The sequence below is a fragment of the Mustela lutreola genome, chromosome 9 (genome assembly GCF_030435805.1).
Source record: "Mustela lutreola isolate mMusLut2 chromosome 9, mMusLut2.pri, whole genome shotgun sequence".
Lineage (NCBI taxonomy): Eukaryota > Metazoa > Chordata > Mammalia > Carnivora > Mustelidae > Mustela > Mustela lutreola.
In genome coordinates, this window is record NC_081298.1 from 105,426,156 (window position 1) to 105,440,529 (window position 14,374).

Below are 14,374 nucleotides of genomic sequence, written 5' to 3' on the forward strand. Positions count from 1 at the left end.
AGGAAGTGTGGTAATTAGGTTAGTGGTGTTTGAAGAACTACAGAGAGACCTGTTCTAAGTGCTCTTGGATTGTGTCTGTAAAGCTGAACATGACAGCTGGTTCCATGAGGTCTGATCAGGACCAATTCCCCACTGGTCTGTTCCCAGTCTCAGACCTGAACTTGTGAGCTACTATTTCTGTGAAATCTGTTTGGAAAGGGTGTGTTGGACCTTTTAAACCACACAGATTACAGAAAGCACAGTTGATAACTCAGTGGCCTGGGGCATTTAGCACCATACAGCACACACGAAGTGTTTGTTATTTTGAAGAGGGGATGTTGGGGGGTGGGTGTCACCCTCCTCTAATTCTGTTGGTACTTTTGGTGTTGTGTAGACTGCTCTTTTCTCTCCAGGGCTGTCCGTAGGCTAGATGGTCTGTTGCGTGGAAAATACCTGGCATGTATTGAACACAGTAAATAATAGCAGATTGCGCTCTCTGTCTCCCTGGCAACTGTGCCTAGTCTTTTTCTCTCTGTCTTTCAGTCTAATAAAGTTCCTGTTGTTCAGCCCCCACATCACATGCACCCATTGACGCCCCTCATCACCTACAGCAACGACCACTTCTCCCCCGGCTCCCCTCCCACGCACCTCTCCCCAGAGATCGACCCAAAGACAGGTGAGTCACCCAGTGCACAGGCTGGCCCCCATGCAGGGCTCCAGTGGGGCAGGCTTGTCTTCACAGCCCTGGAATCAGGCAACCCTGGGTTCAGGTCACATGTCTAACTCCCAGGAGCCCATAACCTTGCCGCCTAATGTTAGCCTTTTCAGATTTTTCATCTGTGTTTCCTGTGTCCCTTTCATACCATAGAGGCATTGTGAGGATAAAAGGGAATCCCACGAGGCCATGCACAGGCCTGGCTCCACAGTGAGAATCTGTTAATACTTAGGGGGTGCCATGAGTTGGAAGTGGGAGTAGATCTTCTGTGTTGACCTTGAAGTCTAGCCCAGCTGTGGGCTGTGCCTCCCTTAACCAAGACCTTTGCCTTAATACTGAACATTTTCAAACGTAACCATTCAAGCCTGACTTCTGAGTATAGCAAAAAGTGCTGAGGTTGAGCCGGCTTTTACTTATTTATTTTTTGAACTTGTTCACCAGAACTGTCCAGCCCAGGGAGCCATAGCCTCATCAAATCCCCAGAGTGGTCATGGCTCAAAGCATTTTTGGAGCCCCTCTTTAGAGAAATCACAGTTACTGTACGTTACAGATAATGAGGACAAATGTGGAGAAGTCATCCAAAGTTTACTTCTCTATGAATGGGGCAGGTTTTCTAGAGGAAGACTAGTTGGCAGATGGCTCTGGGGGATATCTTGGGTCTCTCAGTCCAGGATTTCCAGTCCCTTTCTTGGATGACTCTTATGTGAACACCTGGAAATTATGCCTAATGACAGAGGTGGGATCCATGTAGCAGAGAGAAGCTGTGTTAGTCCTGCCTTCCCTGGATATGTCCTTGACCCCAGCAGAGCTGGGAGGTGACAGGGCCAAGATACTGAAAGAAAGGCCTTCCAAGCTCCAGCATGCCTGGGGACGTGGGGCAAGGGACTTCCAGTTTGGTGTTACTTCTGGGTGCTGTGGTAGGGCCAGGGAACAGACTGACATGTATCTCTTTGAAGCAGGAATCCCCCGGCCCCCTCACCCATCTGAGCTGTCTCCATATTACCCACTGTCTCCCGGAGCTGTTGGACAAATCCCCCATCCCCTCGGCTGGCTCGTCCCGCAGTAAGGAAACTCACCGCCTCCCTTACCCTCCATCTTTCTTTGTGCTGTGCTTTGCCTCCTATACCTGCGGTGTGCCCTGCGGGGAGGGGGGGGGGGGTCTGTGTGCAGCACCCCCACCCCTCACATTGGGGTCCTCTCCCCAAAGCTCATGGCTCTTACTCTTACTTCCTCCTTCTTGCCCTTTATCATCCTTCCGTCCCAGCCCCCGGCCTCCCCAGTCCGCAACAGTCCCACTGTAGCCAATATGCTGACCAGATTTCCTCGCTCCTGGCCCTGACAGGCAAGGACAGCCCATGTACTCCCTGCCTCCTGGTGGTTTCCGGCACCCCTACCCCGCCCTCGCCATGAACGCCTCAATGTCCAGGTGAGTCCTGGGACTGGGGCTGGCAGTGTGGACTGGCCTTGCAGGGAATGGTCCTCTATGAGTGTCCTTGCCATTTCTGACCATTAAAACTTGTTCTTGGCCCTTAACTGGGAGGCACGGGCTCACCTTTCCTCCCCACCCCTCTTCGCTAAGGCTCTTCCTCATGCCCCGTGGTCAGAATGGAGACCACAGACTGGCTCACTCTTTCCCCACCTCTCTGAGGGAAGAATTTCAAAGCCCTTAGCCTCCCGCCACATCCCCCCGCAACACTAGGCCTTGTGGCACTGATGCCAGAGACTGGGAGAAGATTCATTATTCCTGAAATGGGAACAGGAAAGAGGGCTTCTGTCTCAGGGGCCAGATCTACATGACAGGGGCACCTCTGTGACAAGGAAGTGCAACCCACAGGCTACGCCCTTCTCCCCCCGTGCACCCTGGCCTCTGGCCCACTACCCCTTCTTTTGTGTTTTTCATGCTACCTGCTTCCAGCATCAGATAGGGGAACCCTGTGCATCTGTGGGAGAAGGGGAGGTTTATTGGGTGTTCGCCAAACCTGGTTCTGTTGGGGTCCATGAATGGGCTCCCATTGCTCGAAGGCCTGCCACAGCTGAGGTATTATTACCCAGCTCCGCCATAAGGGGAGGCAGCTGCCATGTCCTCTGCCAGGTGACAAACATTCACCCTGAGCCCCTCTGTTGTTCCTTGTTTCCCACCTGGTACACAGCCTGGTTTCCAGTCGGTTCTCTCCTCACATGGTGGCTCCGGCCCATCCCGGTCTGCCCACCTCAGGGATTCCCCACCCCGCCATCGTCTCCCCCATCGTCAAGCAGGAGCCGGCGCCCCCCAGCCTCAGCCCGGCTGTGAGCGCGTGAGTATCAGGCGGCCTGGTTGCCGGGGTGGCCAGTCTCTGAGCAGCAAATACCCTTTGCTTTTCTCTCCTGGTGGCGTTTAGCGGGCAGCCAGCGGTTCCCTCTGCCGTATCCTCTTCTCTCTTGGCAGTTGCTCCCTTGACTCTGTGTTCCCGTCCTCTCAGAGACACATCTTTCTTTGCTCCCAGTCAGGAAAGCTTGACAGGATTTAGAGGCTGAAGGAGAACCTGAGAACGCTTCTGGCATCCTTCCTCCTCCCTCACATACAGGGAAGTGGGAGCCCCGAAGGGAGGATTTTCTCTGGCCCACACCGCTACCAGTGGCAGGGCTAAGACTGTCACCATGGCCCCGGCTTCGTCCGCTGAGCTCCAAAGCCAGCGGGAGGGCCCACGTCAGCAGCCCCTGGTGCAGTAAACCTCCCTCTTGCTTCTGCCCAAAGTGCCCTGCCCCCTTTCCTCTATCACCTGCAGCCAGCGCTCCTCACCACCTCACCCTGCTCCTTCCTCAGGGAACTGGCCCTTCAGAGATAGGGTGTGAGGTCATTCCGAGGTTGGGGACCCCTTGTGGAGGGTGCTCATCCCCCTCCCCACCAACCCTCCAGGGCAGGCAGCCCTGAGCATCAGTGAAAGGCAGGGATGGCGGGCTGGGGGGCCCTGACCCGGGCTGACCGATAGCTCTGTGACTTCCCAGGAAATCACCAGTCACGGTGAAAAAGGAGGAAGAAAAGAAACCCCACGTGAAAAAGCCTCTGAATGCCTTCATGTTGTATATGAAGGAGATGAGGGCCAAGGTGGTGGCCGAGTGCACCCTGAAGGAAAGTGCGGCCATCAACCAGATCCTGGGAAGAAAGGTAAGGCCCGCTCTCGCCCCGGGCTGCACCGCGTCCCTTGCACTCTTCCTTCCCTGTCACTTCTGACCTTCTCTCCGCAGTGGCACAACCTGTCCCGGGAAGAACAGGCCAAGTACTATGAACTGGCCCGGAAGGAGCGGCAGCTTCACTCCCAGCTCTACCCGACCTGGTCAGCCCGGGACAACTACGTAAGTGCCCCCTTGGCCCTGGAGAGCGGTGTCCGTGACTGCACGTGGGCAACAAGAAGACTGTTTATAGAGGCCTCTTAAGGCCAGTGGGAGGCCATGTGTCTCTAGAAACAAGGAAGGCATTTTCATTCTCAGGAGATCAACAAGGACATGGCTTTGGCGTCCTAAGGACCGATGTAAATTTGTAGCGCTCTCATTTGATGCGGACTCAGCCTTTGATTCCGTAATTGAGGACGCAGTGCGAGCTGTGTTCGGGCTCTGGTGGTGGGGGTGTTGCTGGCCAAGGCCTCTGAACCCCAGCTGGCATTTCTAATAACTCTTTGAAACTAGACCGAATTTTCTATGTCTGTTCTCATTTGCTTTTTATTTCTGGCGAGAGGCTTCCGAGCTGTCTTAGATTTTCAGTGGGGACTGAGTCTCCTCAGAAAAGATCAAGAGCCACCCTGTTCCGGGGAGGAAAATGGAAACATATACCCCAGGGCACTGAAGGGATGAGGCCTTCCAAGAAGGCCAGGACACCGGGCTGGAGGGAAAGATCGAGTGGGGGAAAGGAGGGCACCTTCCAGGGTGGCTCATTCTGCCTCCTCGGAGGCGTCGGTGGCTGTGTGACCTGAGCGGCTCCTCTCTGCCCCCAGCTCCCTCACCCAGGGAGGGTCAAGAGCAGTATGGGCCATGTCCATACTGTATGGGGGTCCATACTCCCCCACTATCTGGGCATCCCCCTAAAGAGTCGGTTATTCTGCCCCTTGGTTACCCTTTCTTTGGCCTAACTTTCAGGGTAAGAAAAAGAAGAGGAAGAGAGAAAAGCAGCTGTCACAGACACAGTCCCAGCAGCAAGTCCAAGAGGCTGAGGGTGAGTTGTTGGAAGGCACAGGCTCTTCGAACCACCGTCACAGTGGCACCTGCTGCGCCTCGTTCCGGGGTCTCTGTGGGGTTCGGCGACAGCGCTGTGTCATCACAGCTGCCATTCTCAGGGCCTCTGCGTCATGGGGGGGGCCTCTTGCATACTCAGGGGGTTGTTACTATTACTCCCTTTGTAGAGATGACCCAGTCACTCTGCTTGTTAAATGGCGGAGACAGAATTTGATGCCAGCACTTTCCCACTTCAGAACCTCTGCGCCTTTCAACTCACTTGGGTTGCGTCTTACTCAGGGGTTCTGGGATCAATATACCGGGCAAAAATGAATGGTATCTGAAATTATCTTTGGAATTCCCTCAGGAAGGGGCACAGTAGAGATAGACATACCCTCTATTCATGAACCCAGTAGAAGTAGGTGTTCCTCCAAGATATGGTTGGTTGAACACCCAAAGAAATACTTTGCTTGGTCTTGGGGCCACTTTGTGCCAAAATTACGTACCACGTCTTTTCGCCCCAGAATCCCACCTAGCATGGTGACCTCTTCTCTCCTGCTCACTCTGGACAAGCACAGAACTTCTGAGACCAGCTGAAGAGAAGCTTATCTCTTCTCTCTCCCTCCCTCTCTCTTTGCCATCGATGTCGTTTGTATATTTGCTTACACAGGAGTACACATAAGTGAAGTATGTAAAGTCCGCTGGATACCTCACCGCTTAGCAGGCACCCTGCCATTCTGTTAGCACATAAGCCTGAATTTTTAAAGCAAATCGAATGGAGATCTACGTCCAGAAGTGCTGAGATTTAGGCAGGGAAGGGAATGATAGGATCGCCTAGGTTATGTCCCCTCCTATCAGATACTGAATAGGCATTTTGGCACTGCCCCTTCTGGACGCTCTAGAGTCCTTCAGTATGGTTTCCGCATCTTGAAAGCTGGATTTCGGGTCCCCCCCCCCCACCACCTCCCAGTAGGCGATCTTTGTTCGGCCTCACCCGCGGTACTAGCTGCTCAGTCTTCCTTGTGGTTTGTCCCTGTAGGTGCTCTGGCCTCCAAAAGCAAGAAGCCATGTGTCCAGTACCTGCCCCCTGAGAAGTCCTGTGACAGCCCCGCCTCCTCCCACGGCAGCATGCTGGACTCCCCCGCCACCCCCTCCGCAGCCTTGGCATCCCCGGCTGCCCCTGCGGCGACCCATTCGGAGCAAGCCCAGCCCCTCTCCCTCACCACCAAGCCGGAGAGCCGGGCCCAGCTGGCTTTACACTCGGCTGCCTTCCTGTCAGCCAAGGCAACAGCCACGTCCTCTGGCCAGATGGGCAGCCAGCCCCCGCTCCTCTCCCGACCCCTCCCCCTCGGGTCCCTGCCCACAGCTCTGCTGACCTCTCCTCCGTCCTTCCCGGCCGCACTCCATGCCCACCAGGCCCTTCCAGTCCTCCAGGCCCAGCCTCTTTCCTTGGTCACCAAGTCTGCCCACTGAGCTGCCCCCTGACCCATGCAGGCTGTCAAGTGACTCGTCGAGTAGTAATGATTCAGAAGAAAGGAGAAAAAAAAAAAAAAAGGAAACTTTATTGGTCAATATTTGACCACTCTGGACTGTTCTGTAAAGTGACTGGTAACAGCAGCACTTTACGTTTTGTAGATGTAACCAGTAGCTGACCTTAAGGCTTTTTTAAAAAACAAAACAAAACTATAAAAAAAAAATCTTTAAAAGAAAGAGAACTGAAAAGTAGTGTGTTATTCTTCCTGTATGTGCAGTGGTGGATGGACCTGGGCAGAAGACCCCTTTCTCTCTACCTCTTTCCCTTTCTGCCCTGTCCCTCTTCTCGGCGCTCCCACGTGCCCTCCGCCCCTTCCCAGTCCGCATGTCGGCCTCGGCTGGACTTCTGGCCTGTTACCTCTTCATCTAGACCCCCTTCCTGGACATTCCCTTTGACCTCGCCAAGTTTTTCTCCTTTGCTCAACTGCCTTCATCTTCGTCCTCTGCCCAGTGTAAGACTGTCATCACGCGAGAAGCCACCTTTGCCTGATTTTGTCTCCACCAGCGTCCCCTTTCCCTCAGTGGGCCCTAACGCAACAGCCTCCAGCTTTTGGTGGGCAAACATGTCCTCTGAAATGGTTCTTCCCCATGTTGAAAGGGATTCAAGGTGCCTGCCACTTCCTCGGTGAAGAAGTCTCTGTGCCACCCCCTCACCAGTCAAGACCTCCCCTCACAGTCCCAGAGTGGCAGATGGGACCTGGCCCCAAGGCCTGGCTCTTGTCCCCTGGGTCAGTGCTAGCACAATCTGCCAAAGGTCTAAACGCCCTCCCCCCTCCCCCTATCACCTCACATGCTTCTTCTGTGTGTATTTCTTTTTGTTTTTATGGGGTTTTTTGAGCAATTTAAACTTCCAGTTGTTTATTTTCACAAAAGAAAATAAAATTGCAGTTGCAAGACCTTTTCTGAGTGTTTCAGTCCTTTTGCTGAATCAAGCCCCCATCTTCATAGCAAGTCCTGTGGTAGCTTTTTGCAGGGGTTTGGAGGGGAGAATACGAAAACATGCCTGACAGAAAAATCCAACCCAACTTCCAGCCTCAAATGTCCCGAGACCAGTCAGTATCAGTGACTGAGATCCAAAGAGAGAGCAATCTTTGTCTTTGTCTTTTTATGATTGCCATGATGTAAACAGCGTCCTTTGGTTGTTTTGCATTATACCTAGCACTGAAATTCCTTTTATAACAGCTTTATTGAGCTATGATTCCCATACATGCAATTTACCCATTGAAAGTGTACAATTCGATGGAGTTGTGTATCCATCATCACAGTCAATTTTACTGTTTTCATCACCTTGAACCCCAGACCCTTTAAAATTCACCCCCATTTTTTCCCCTTTTACCCCCATAGTCCCAGGCAACCACTAATCTATTATCTGTCTCTGGATTTGCCTATCCTGGACACATCATTTAAATGGGATCATATAGAGGCTGCCTGGCTGGCTCAGTGGGAAAAGCATGTGACTCCCCATCTCTGGTGAGTCCAAGCCCCATGCTGGATGTAGAGATCACTTAAATAAAACCTAAATAAATAAATAAAACCTTAAAAAATAATAAATGGGATGATACACATATGGTACTTGAGTGTGTGTGTGTCTGTGTGTGGGTTTTTTGCTTTTAGTAGGCTCCCCGCGCAACGTGGGGCTTGAACTCATTACCCTGAGATCAGTAGTCCTATGCTTTACTGACTGAGCCAGCCACATGCCTTACGTATGGTCCTTTCTCGCTGACTTCTTTCAGCCTACTATTTTCAAGGTTTGTCCATGGTACAGCATGTATCAGCACTTCATTTATCTTTATTTTGGGGTCGTGCAGAGTAAGAGGGAGAGAGAATCTTCAGCAGGTCCCATACCCAGGGCAGAGCCCCATGCAGAGCTCCATCTCACAACCCTGGGATCATGACCTGAGCCAAAACCAAGGGTCAGATGCTCAACCCACTGAGCCACCCAGGCACCCCTCCTTTATTTTTGATGGTAAAATATATGTAAAATAAATTTGCCATTTTAACTATTTGTAAATGTACACGTCAGTGGCTCTCATTCCATTCACAATGTATCACACAACCACAACTTCCAAAACTTCATCTCCCTGAGCAGAATCTATATGACTACTGGGTCATCGGCCCCCTCAGCCCCACTCCCCCTGCCCCTGGTGGGGCTCATCCACTTGCTCATTCCATGAATTTGCCTATTCCAAATAGTCTGTGTAAGCGGAATCCAAATCATCTGCCCTTTGTGCCTGCCTTAGCGCACTGTTCTCCAGGGCTGTCTGTATTCTAGGATGGATTAGCATTTCATGCCTTTTTTTTTTTTTTTTTTTAAGACTTGATAAGGAACACTGCGTGGTGGCTCAGTGGGTTAAGCATCTGCTTTTGGCTCAGGTTGTGATCCCAGAGCCCTGGGATCCAGTCCCACACCCAGCTCCTTGTTTAGCCAGGAACCGGCTTCTCCCTCTGCTTGCTACTCCCCCTGCTTATATGCTCGCTCTCTTTATGGCATATAAATAAATAAATAAAATCTTAAGGAAAAAAAAAAGATATAATACTTCTGTCTTCCCTTGCCTTTTAATGAGTACTTGTCAGATTTTTTTACCCTACTCAGACACAGCTTTTTTTATTATGGTAAAATATATATCATATAAAATTCACCATTTTGACTTTTTAAATGGGCAATCTAGTGGTATTAAGTACATTCATATCGTGCAACCATAACCACTGTCAATTTCCAGAATGATTTCATCATACAAACACAAACTACCTGTTTAACATTAACACCCCATACCCCCTTCCCCCACAGACCTTAGGAAGCTCTGATCACTTTCTATTTATGAGTTTGCCTATGCTGGGTACCTCATATAACTGGAATCTGGCTTATTTCACTTAGCATAATCCTTTCAGAGTTCATCTACATTGCAGCATGTGTCAGAATTTCATTACCTTTTATAACTAAATGATCCATTGTGTTTATAAACCACATTTTGTTTATCCATTCATCTTCCGGTGAATACGTGGGTTGTTTCTACCTTTTGGCTATTGTAAATAATACTGCCTTGAGTATCACATGTAAGTATAATGTTTGAGTTCTTGTGCTCAATTCTTTGGGATATACACCTGGGAGTGGAAATGCTGGGTCATATGATAATTCTGTGTTTTAACTTTCTGAGGAATTAGCAAACTGTTTTGCTTAGTGACTGCACCATTTTATATTTCAACCAGCAACATGTGAGGGTCCAGTTTCCCCACATCCTCACCAACACGTGTTTTTCTGTTTTGTCCATTGTTTATTATAGCTGTGCTGGTAGGTGTGAAGCGGGATCTCAGTGTGATTTTGATTTGTATTTACCTAATACCAGTGAAGTTGAGCATTTCTTCGTATGCTTATTAGACAGCTGTCCCAGAGTATTCTATTTGTTGAAAAGACTATTCTTTCCCCCAGTGAACTGTCTTAGGACCCATGTTTAAAATTAGCTGACCATCAGTGTAGAGGCTTATTTCTGGACTTCAAATTTGATTCAGTTCATCTATAGGTCTTTAAGCCAGTACCACACTGTCCTAATTATTGTAACTTGTCATAAATTTTAAAGTTGGGAAGTATGAGGGCACCCAGCCTGCTCAGTCAGAATGGGTGACTCTTGAATCTCGGGGTTGAGAGTTCAAGACCCACACGGAGGATAGAGCTTATTTTAAAAAAGAAAAAAAAAAGTTAAAAAAAAAAAAAAACTTGACAAGGGTGTGTCCTCCAACTTTGCTCTTTTCTAAGCCTGTTTTGGCTATCCTAGGTCTCTTATATTTCCATATAAACTTAAGAATTGGCTTGCCAATTTCTGTAAAGAAGTCAGTTGAGATCTTAATAGGGAGTGTGTTGGTAGATCAATTTGGGGAGCATAGCCATCTTAACAAAATTAAGTTTTCCAACCCATGAATATGGGATGTCTTTCCATTTATGTAGGTCTTTAGTTTCTACCAATAATGTTTTATGGTTTCCAGAGAATAAGTTTTGGACTTCCTTTTTTTTCTTTTTTTTAAGATCTTACTTATTTTATTTATTTGACAGAGAAAGAGCCAGAGAACACAAGCAGAGGGAATGGCAGAGGGAGAGGGATAAGTAGGCTCCCCATTGAGCAGAGCCCCTGGGATCATGACCTGAGCCAAAGGCAGACACTCAATCATCTGAGCCACCCAGGTGCCCCTGCACTTTTTTTTTTTTTTTAAACACCATTTTACCCCCCCCCCCTTTATTAATGTAAACTCTATGCCCAATATGGGGCTTGAACTCACAACCCCGAGATCAAGAGCTGCATTCCCTACTGACTGAGCCAGCCAGGTGCCACTACCTCTTTCGTTCTTTTTGATAGCAAATGGAATTGTTTCTTAAACAATTTCCATTTTTAGGTTGTGTATTGAAAATGTATAGAAATAAAATTGAGGGGCGCCTGGGTGGCTCAGTGGGTTAAAAAGCCTCTGTCTTTGGCTCAGGTCATGATCCCAGGGTCTGGGATCGAGCCCCACATCGGGCTCTCTGCTCATTGGGGAGCCTGCTTCCTCCTCTCTCTCTGCCTGCCTCTCTGCCTGTGATCTCTCTCTGTCAAATAAATAAATGAAACCTTAAAAAAAAAAATACAATTGATTTTTGTATATTGGTCTCACATCTTATAACCTTGCTGAACTTGTGTCTTGTTGAGTAGGCTCATGTCCAACATGGGGCTTGAACTCACGACTCTGAGATCAAGAGCTGCATGCTCTGCCAGCTAAGCCAGTCACGTGCCCCACTGCTGAACTTGTTTTAATGAATTTTTAGAAAATCCTCAGGATTTTCATATGCAAGATCACACCATTTGTAAACATAGTTTTACTTCTTCCTTTCAGATCTGGATACTTTCTATTTCATTTTCTTGCCAAATTGTCCTGGCTACATCTAGTACAGAGTGGAAGTCGTAAGAGTAGACATCACTGTTCCTTATCTTAGAGGGTAATTTCAAGTCCTTTACCACTAAGTATAATGTTAGTTGTGAGATTTTTGTATGATGCCCTCGTTCAGATTGAGAAAGCTCCCTTCTTTTCCAACTTTAAGTGTTTTTATCTTGCAGGGGTACAAGGAAAATTTAAGATTTACTAAAAATCCCTGCTACCACTCCCTTAAACTAAAATGGGTGTGGGTTTGGGGTTGGTGATGCATCTGCCTTCTCTAATTCTATTCCAGTTAGAAGATCTGCCTAAAGAAGAACCACACAATGAACTAGGTGCCACAATTGATTTGTGATGCCAAACATCAGCCAGAGCTTCCATGCCACTCATTGGTTATTATGATTGGCCTTTGTCAGCTCCTCTCCAAAGCCCCTCAACAACTACACATCACCATTCTCAAATCCCCAACTCAATCCCCACCTTCCCACTCTTGAAGACTGCCCTGCCTCTTAGAATATCAAGAAAATTGAGGCCAGCTGAAATGTTCCATTTTGATCCCCCACATCCCCACCTAAATTTCCACTCACCCTCTAATCATTTTTAACTGCCTTTCCATGGGTCTCAAAGTCAACCTGTGGTTCAATCCAAAGTCAACAGCTCTGCTGCTCCCTAGACCCAACCCTTCATCTCTGACCTTGTTCATCTCTGTACCTTGTAATCTTGGTCACTTTGTCTAATGAGCTCTTCCCCTCAGTCAACAAAAAAGTTCAATCCTCTTATATAACTTGAAACCCTCTGTTTCACATGCAAACTTCCAGAAAAGGGTAGTTACTATTTACCTTCCATTCACTACATAACCCATTGCAAACACGTTTTGCCCTCAACACTCTACTGAAATATCTAACTCCTTATCTTACTTCACCTCTGTGCTGTATTTTATTCTGTTGATTTCACTTTCCTCATAGAAACACTCAGTTCTATGACAATTGAAAGCCCTCAAAGGATGTTGAGTAAAGAAACAGTGAAAAACAAGCCCATAGTGTACCAGAAGACAAGTGACATGACTAGCTGTAGCACTAAAACTACAAAGAGGACCTGTAAGGTAAGAATTGTATGTATGGTTCTGTAACTTGCTTTATTTTCAGTTAATAATCTATCATATGCACAGACACCCATAAAAAAGGGGAAAATCAACAAAATAATCATGACAATAGCTCTGGACTACAAGATATTTTTATTTTCTTACCTTGGCTTATCTTTATATAAAAATTTTTATATAATGAACATATGATAATAACTTTGGGGAGTCTTAATTATATGCTAGATACTAGGTTAAATACTTCATATGAAATATCTAATTCTCAATACTTTTATTCCCATTACATAATGATGAAATTAATACTTAACACGGGTGAATTGCCCAAGGTCACGTAAACCATTTCCCTTCAACCTCACCTGGGAAATACCTACACTCTCTGGTCCTCAACTTGAAGGTCCCTGTCTCAATAGAGCTCACAGTTTCTGCACCTTGTTTTCTTGGCATTTCTTTGAATGTGCACTCACACACAAACATACATTCACACATAGTACAATTGTATAAATATTTGGTTAATATTTGTGTTCTCCACTAGATTGCATGCTCCATTAAGTGAGGACCTATCGTGTTTGATTCAGCAGCACATATACTAAAATTGGAACGATACCAATCTACAAAGCCTCTAAGCTGGCCAATGATTACAAAAGATCTCAAGCAGCAATTAACGTATAAACTAACAGTACTTCAAACAGTGGGATACAAAACTATTTACCCAATGATACCAATTTGGAGGAAAATGAATATGCATGTAAAAACAGAACAAAAAAATACACCCATTAAGACAGAGGGAGAAATTAGTATTCTTACTTGTTTAAAAACAAAACACTAGATGGGGCAGGCACCTGGGTGGCCCAGTTGGTTAAGTGTCTGCCTTCAGCTTGGGTCATGATCCCAGAGTCCTGGGATCCATCCCCAGGTTGGGCTCGCTGCTCAGCCCAGAGTCTGCTTGTCCCTCTCCCTTCGCCCTGCTGGTGCTCTGTGTGTGTGCCTCTCTCTCAAATAAGTAAGTAAAATCTTTAAAAAAAAAAAAAAAAAGGAGGGCGCCTGGGTGGCTCAGTGGTTAAGCCGCTGCCTTCGGCTCAGGTCATGATCTCAGGGTCCTGGGATCGAGTCCCGCATCGGGCTCTCTGCTCAGCAGGGAGCCTGCTTCCTCCTCTCTCTCTCTCTCTCTCTCTGCCTGCCTCTCTGCCTACTTGTGATTTCTCTCTGTCAAATAAATAAATAAAATCTAAAAAAAAAAAAAAAGGAAAAGGAAAAAAAAGCCTAGAAAATAAATAAAACACTACATAGAAACACAATACACTAAGTGGTAATCTGTAGCATGGTAGGGATCAAGAACTTTGATGTATACCTTTTTTTTTTTTTTAATATCATTTTGGTTTCTGAACCACTAGAATGTATTACCAAAATCAAAAATTTTAGAACGTTTGCAAGGCAGAAAATACACTAAAACCTTGTGATTATCCCGTAAGAGTGGGATAAAGATTTTTCCTATTTCTATAAATACGTTCACTAAATCTTCTACAGCGAACATGAATAACTTTCATGACAAGAAAAAGGCCCTATTTTTTAGAAAAGATCTTTGGGGACCTCGGAGGGCAGTCCCCGTGGGAATGGGATGGCTCCCGCTACAAAGGTGAAGGGATGAGTTTCTGTTTCCAGATGGGAGAGACCTGGGCGCAAAACCTTTGTGAGCTACGAGCAAAGAACCGAGAGAAAGGGAGAAGTTAAAAACGTGAGCTGAGGATGGAGCCGAGGCGCCGGGTCCCAGCGACGTCAGTCCCGTGGGGCCATCTGCCGGCCAGGGAGCTCTGGCTCTGCCAAGATTGTCTCGGAAATACAAGGGGGGTAAAAAGGAAAAGGGGAGTGACGTTTGCGGCGGCGGCTAGGCAGTGAAAAAATCTGGAAAAGAAAGACTGCAGGACCTCTACACGGACGAATACAGCCAAAACGGAAGAGAAAAAGCGGAA

General features: G+C 47.6%; 1 protein-coding gene across 2 annotated transcripts in view; it reads left to right on the forward strand.

Moving 5' to 3' along the window:
- TCF7L1 (transcription factor 7 like 1) overlaps positions 1-7,310 on the forward strand; it is a 153,695-nt gene extending 146,385 nt beyond the window's left edge. The window contains exons 5-12 of one of the 2 annotated variants that reach the window (XM_059188240.1): positions 523-655; positions 1,651-1,756; positions 2,037-2,120; positions 2,845-2,988; positions 3,680-3,839; positions 3,920-4,027; positions 4,805-4,880; positions 5,919-7,310. In XM_059188240.1, coding sequence (XP_059044223.1) covers positions 523-655; positions 1,651-1,756; positions 2,037-2,120; positions 2,845-2,988; positions 3,680-3,839; positions 3,920-4,027; positions 4,805-4,880; positions 5,919-6,352 — 1,245 coding nt within the window. In that variant the 3' untranslated portion in view covers positions 6,353-7,310. The remainder of the gene's footprint in view (positions 1-522; positions 656-1,650; positions 1,757-2,036; positions 2,121-2,844; positions 2,989-3,679; positions 3,840-3,919; positions 4,028-4,804; positions 4,881-5,918) is intronic. The other variant, XM_059188241.1, reaches the window with a different exon arrangement.
- The last annotated feature ends 7,064 nt before the right edge of the window (positions 7,311-14,374 follow it).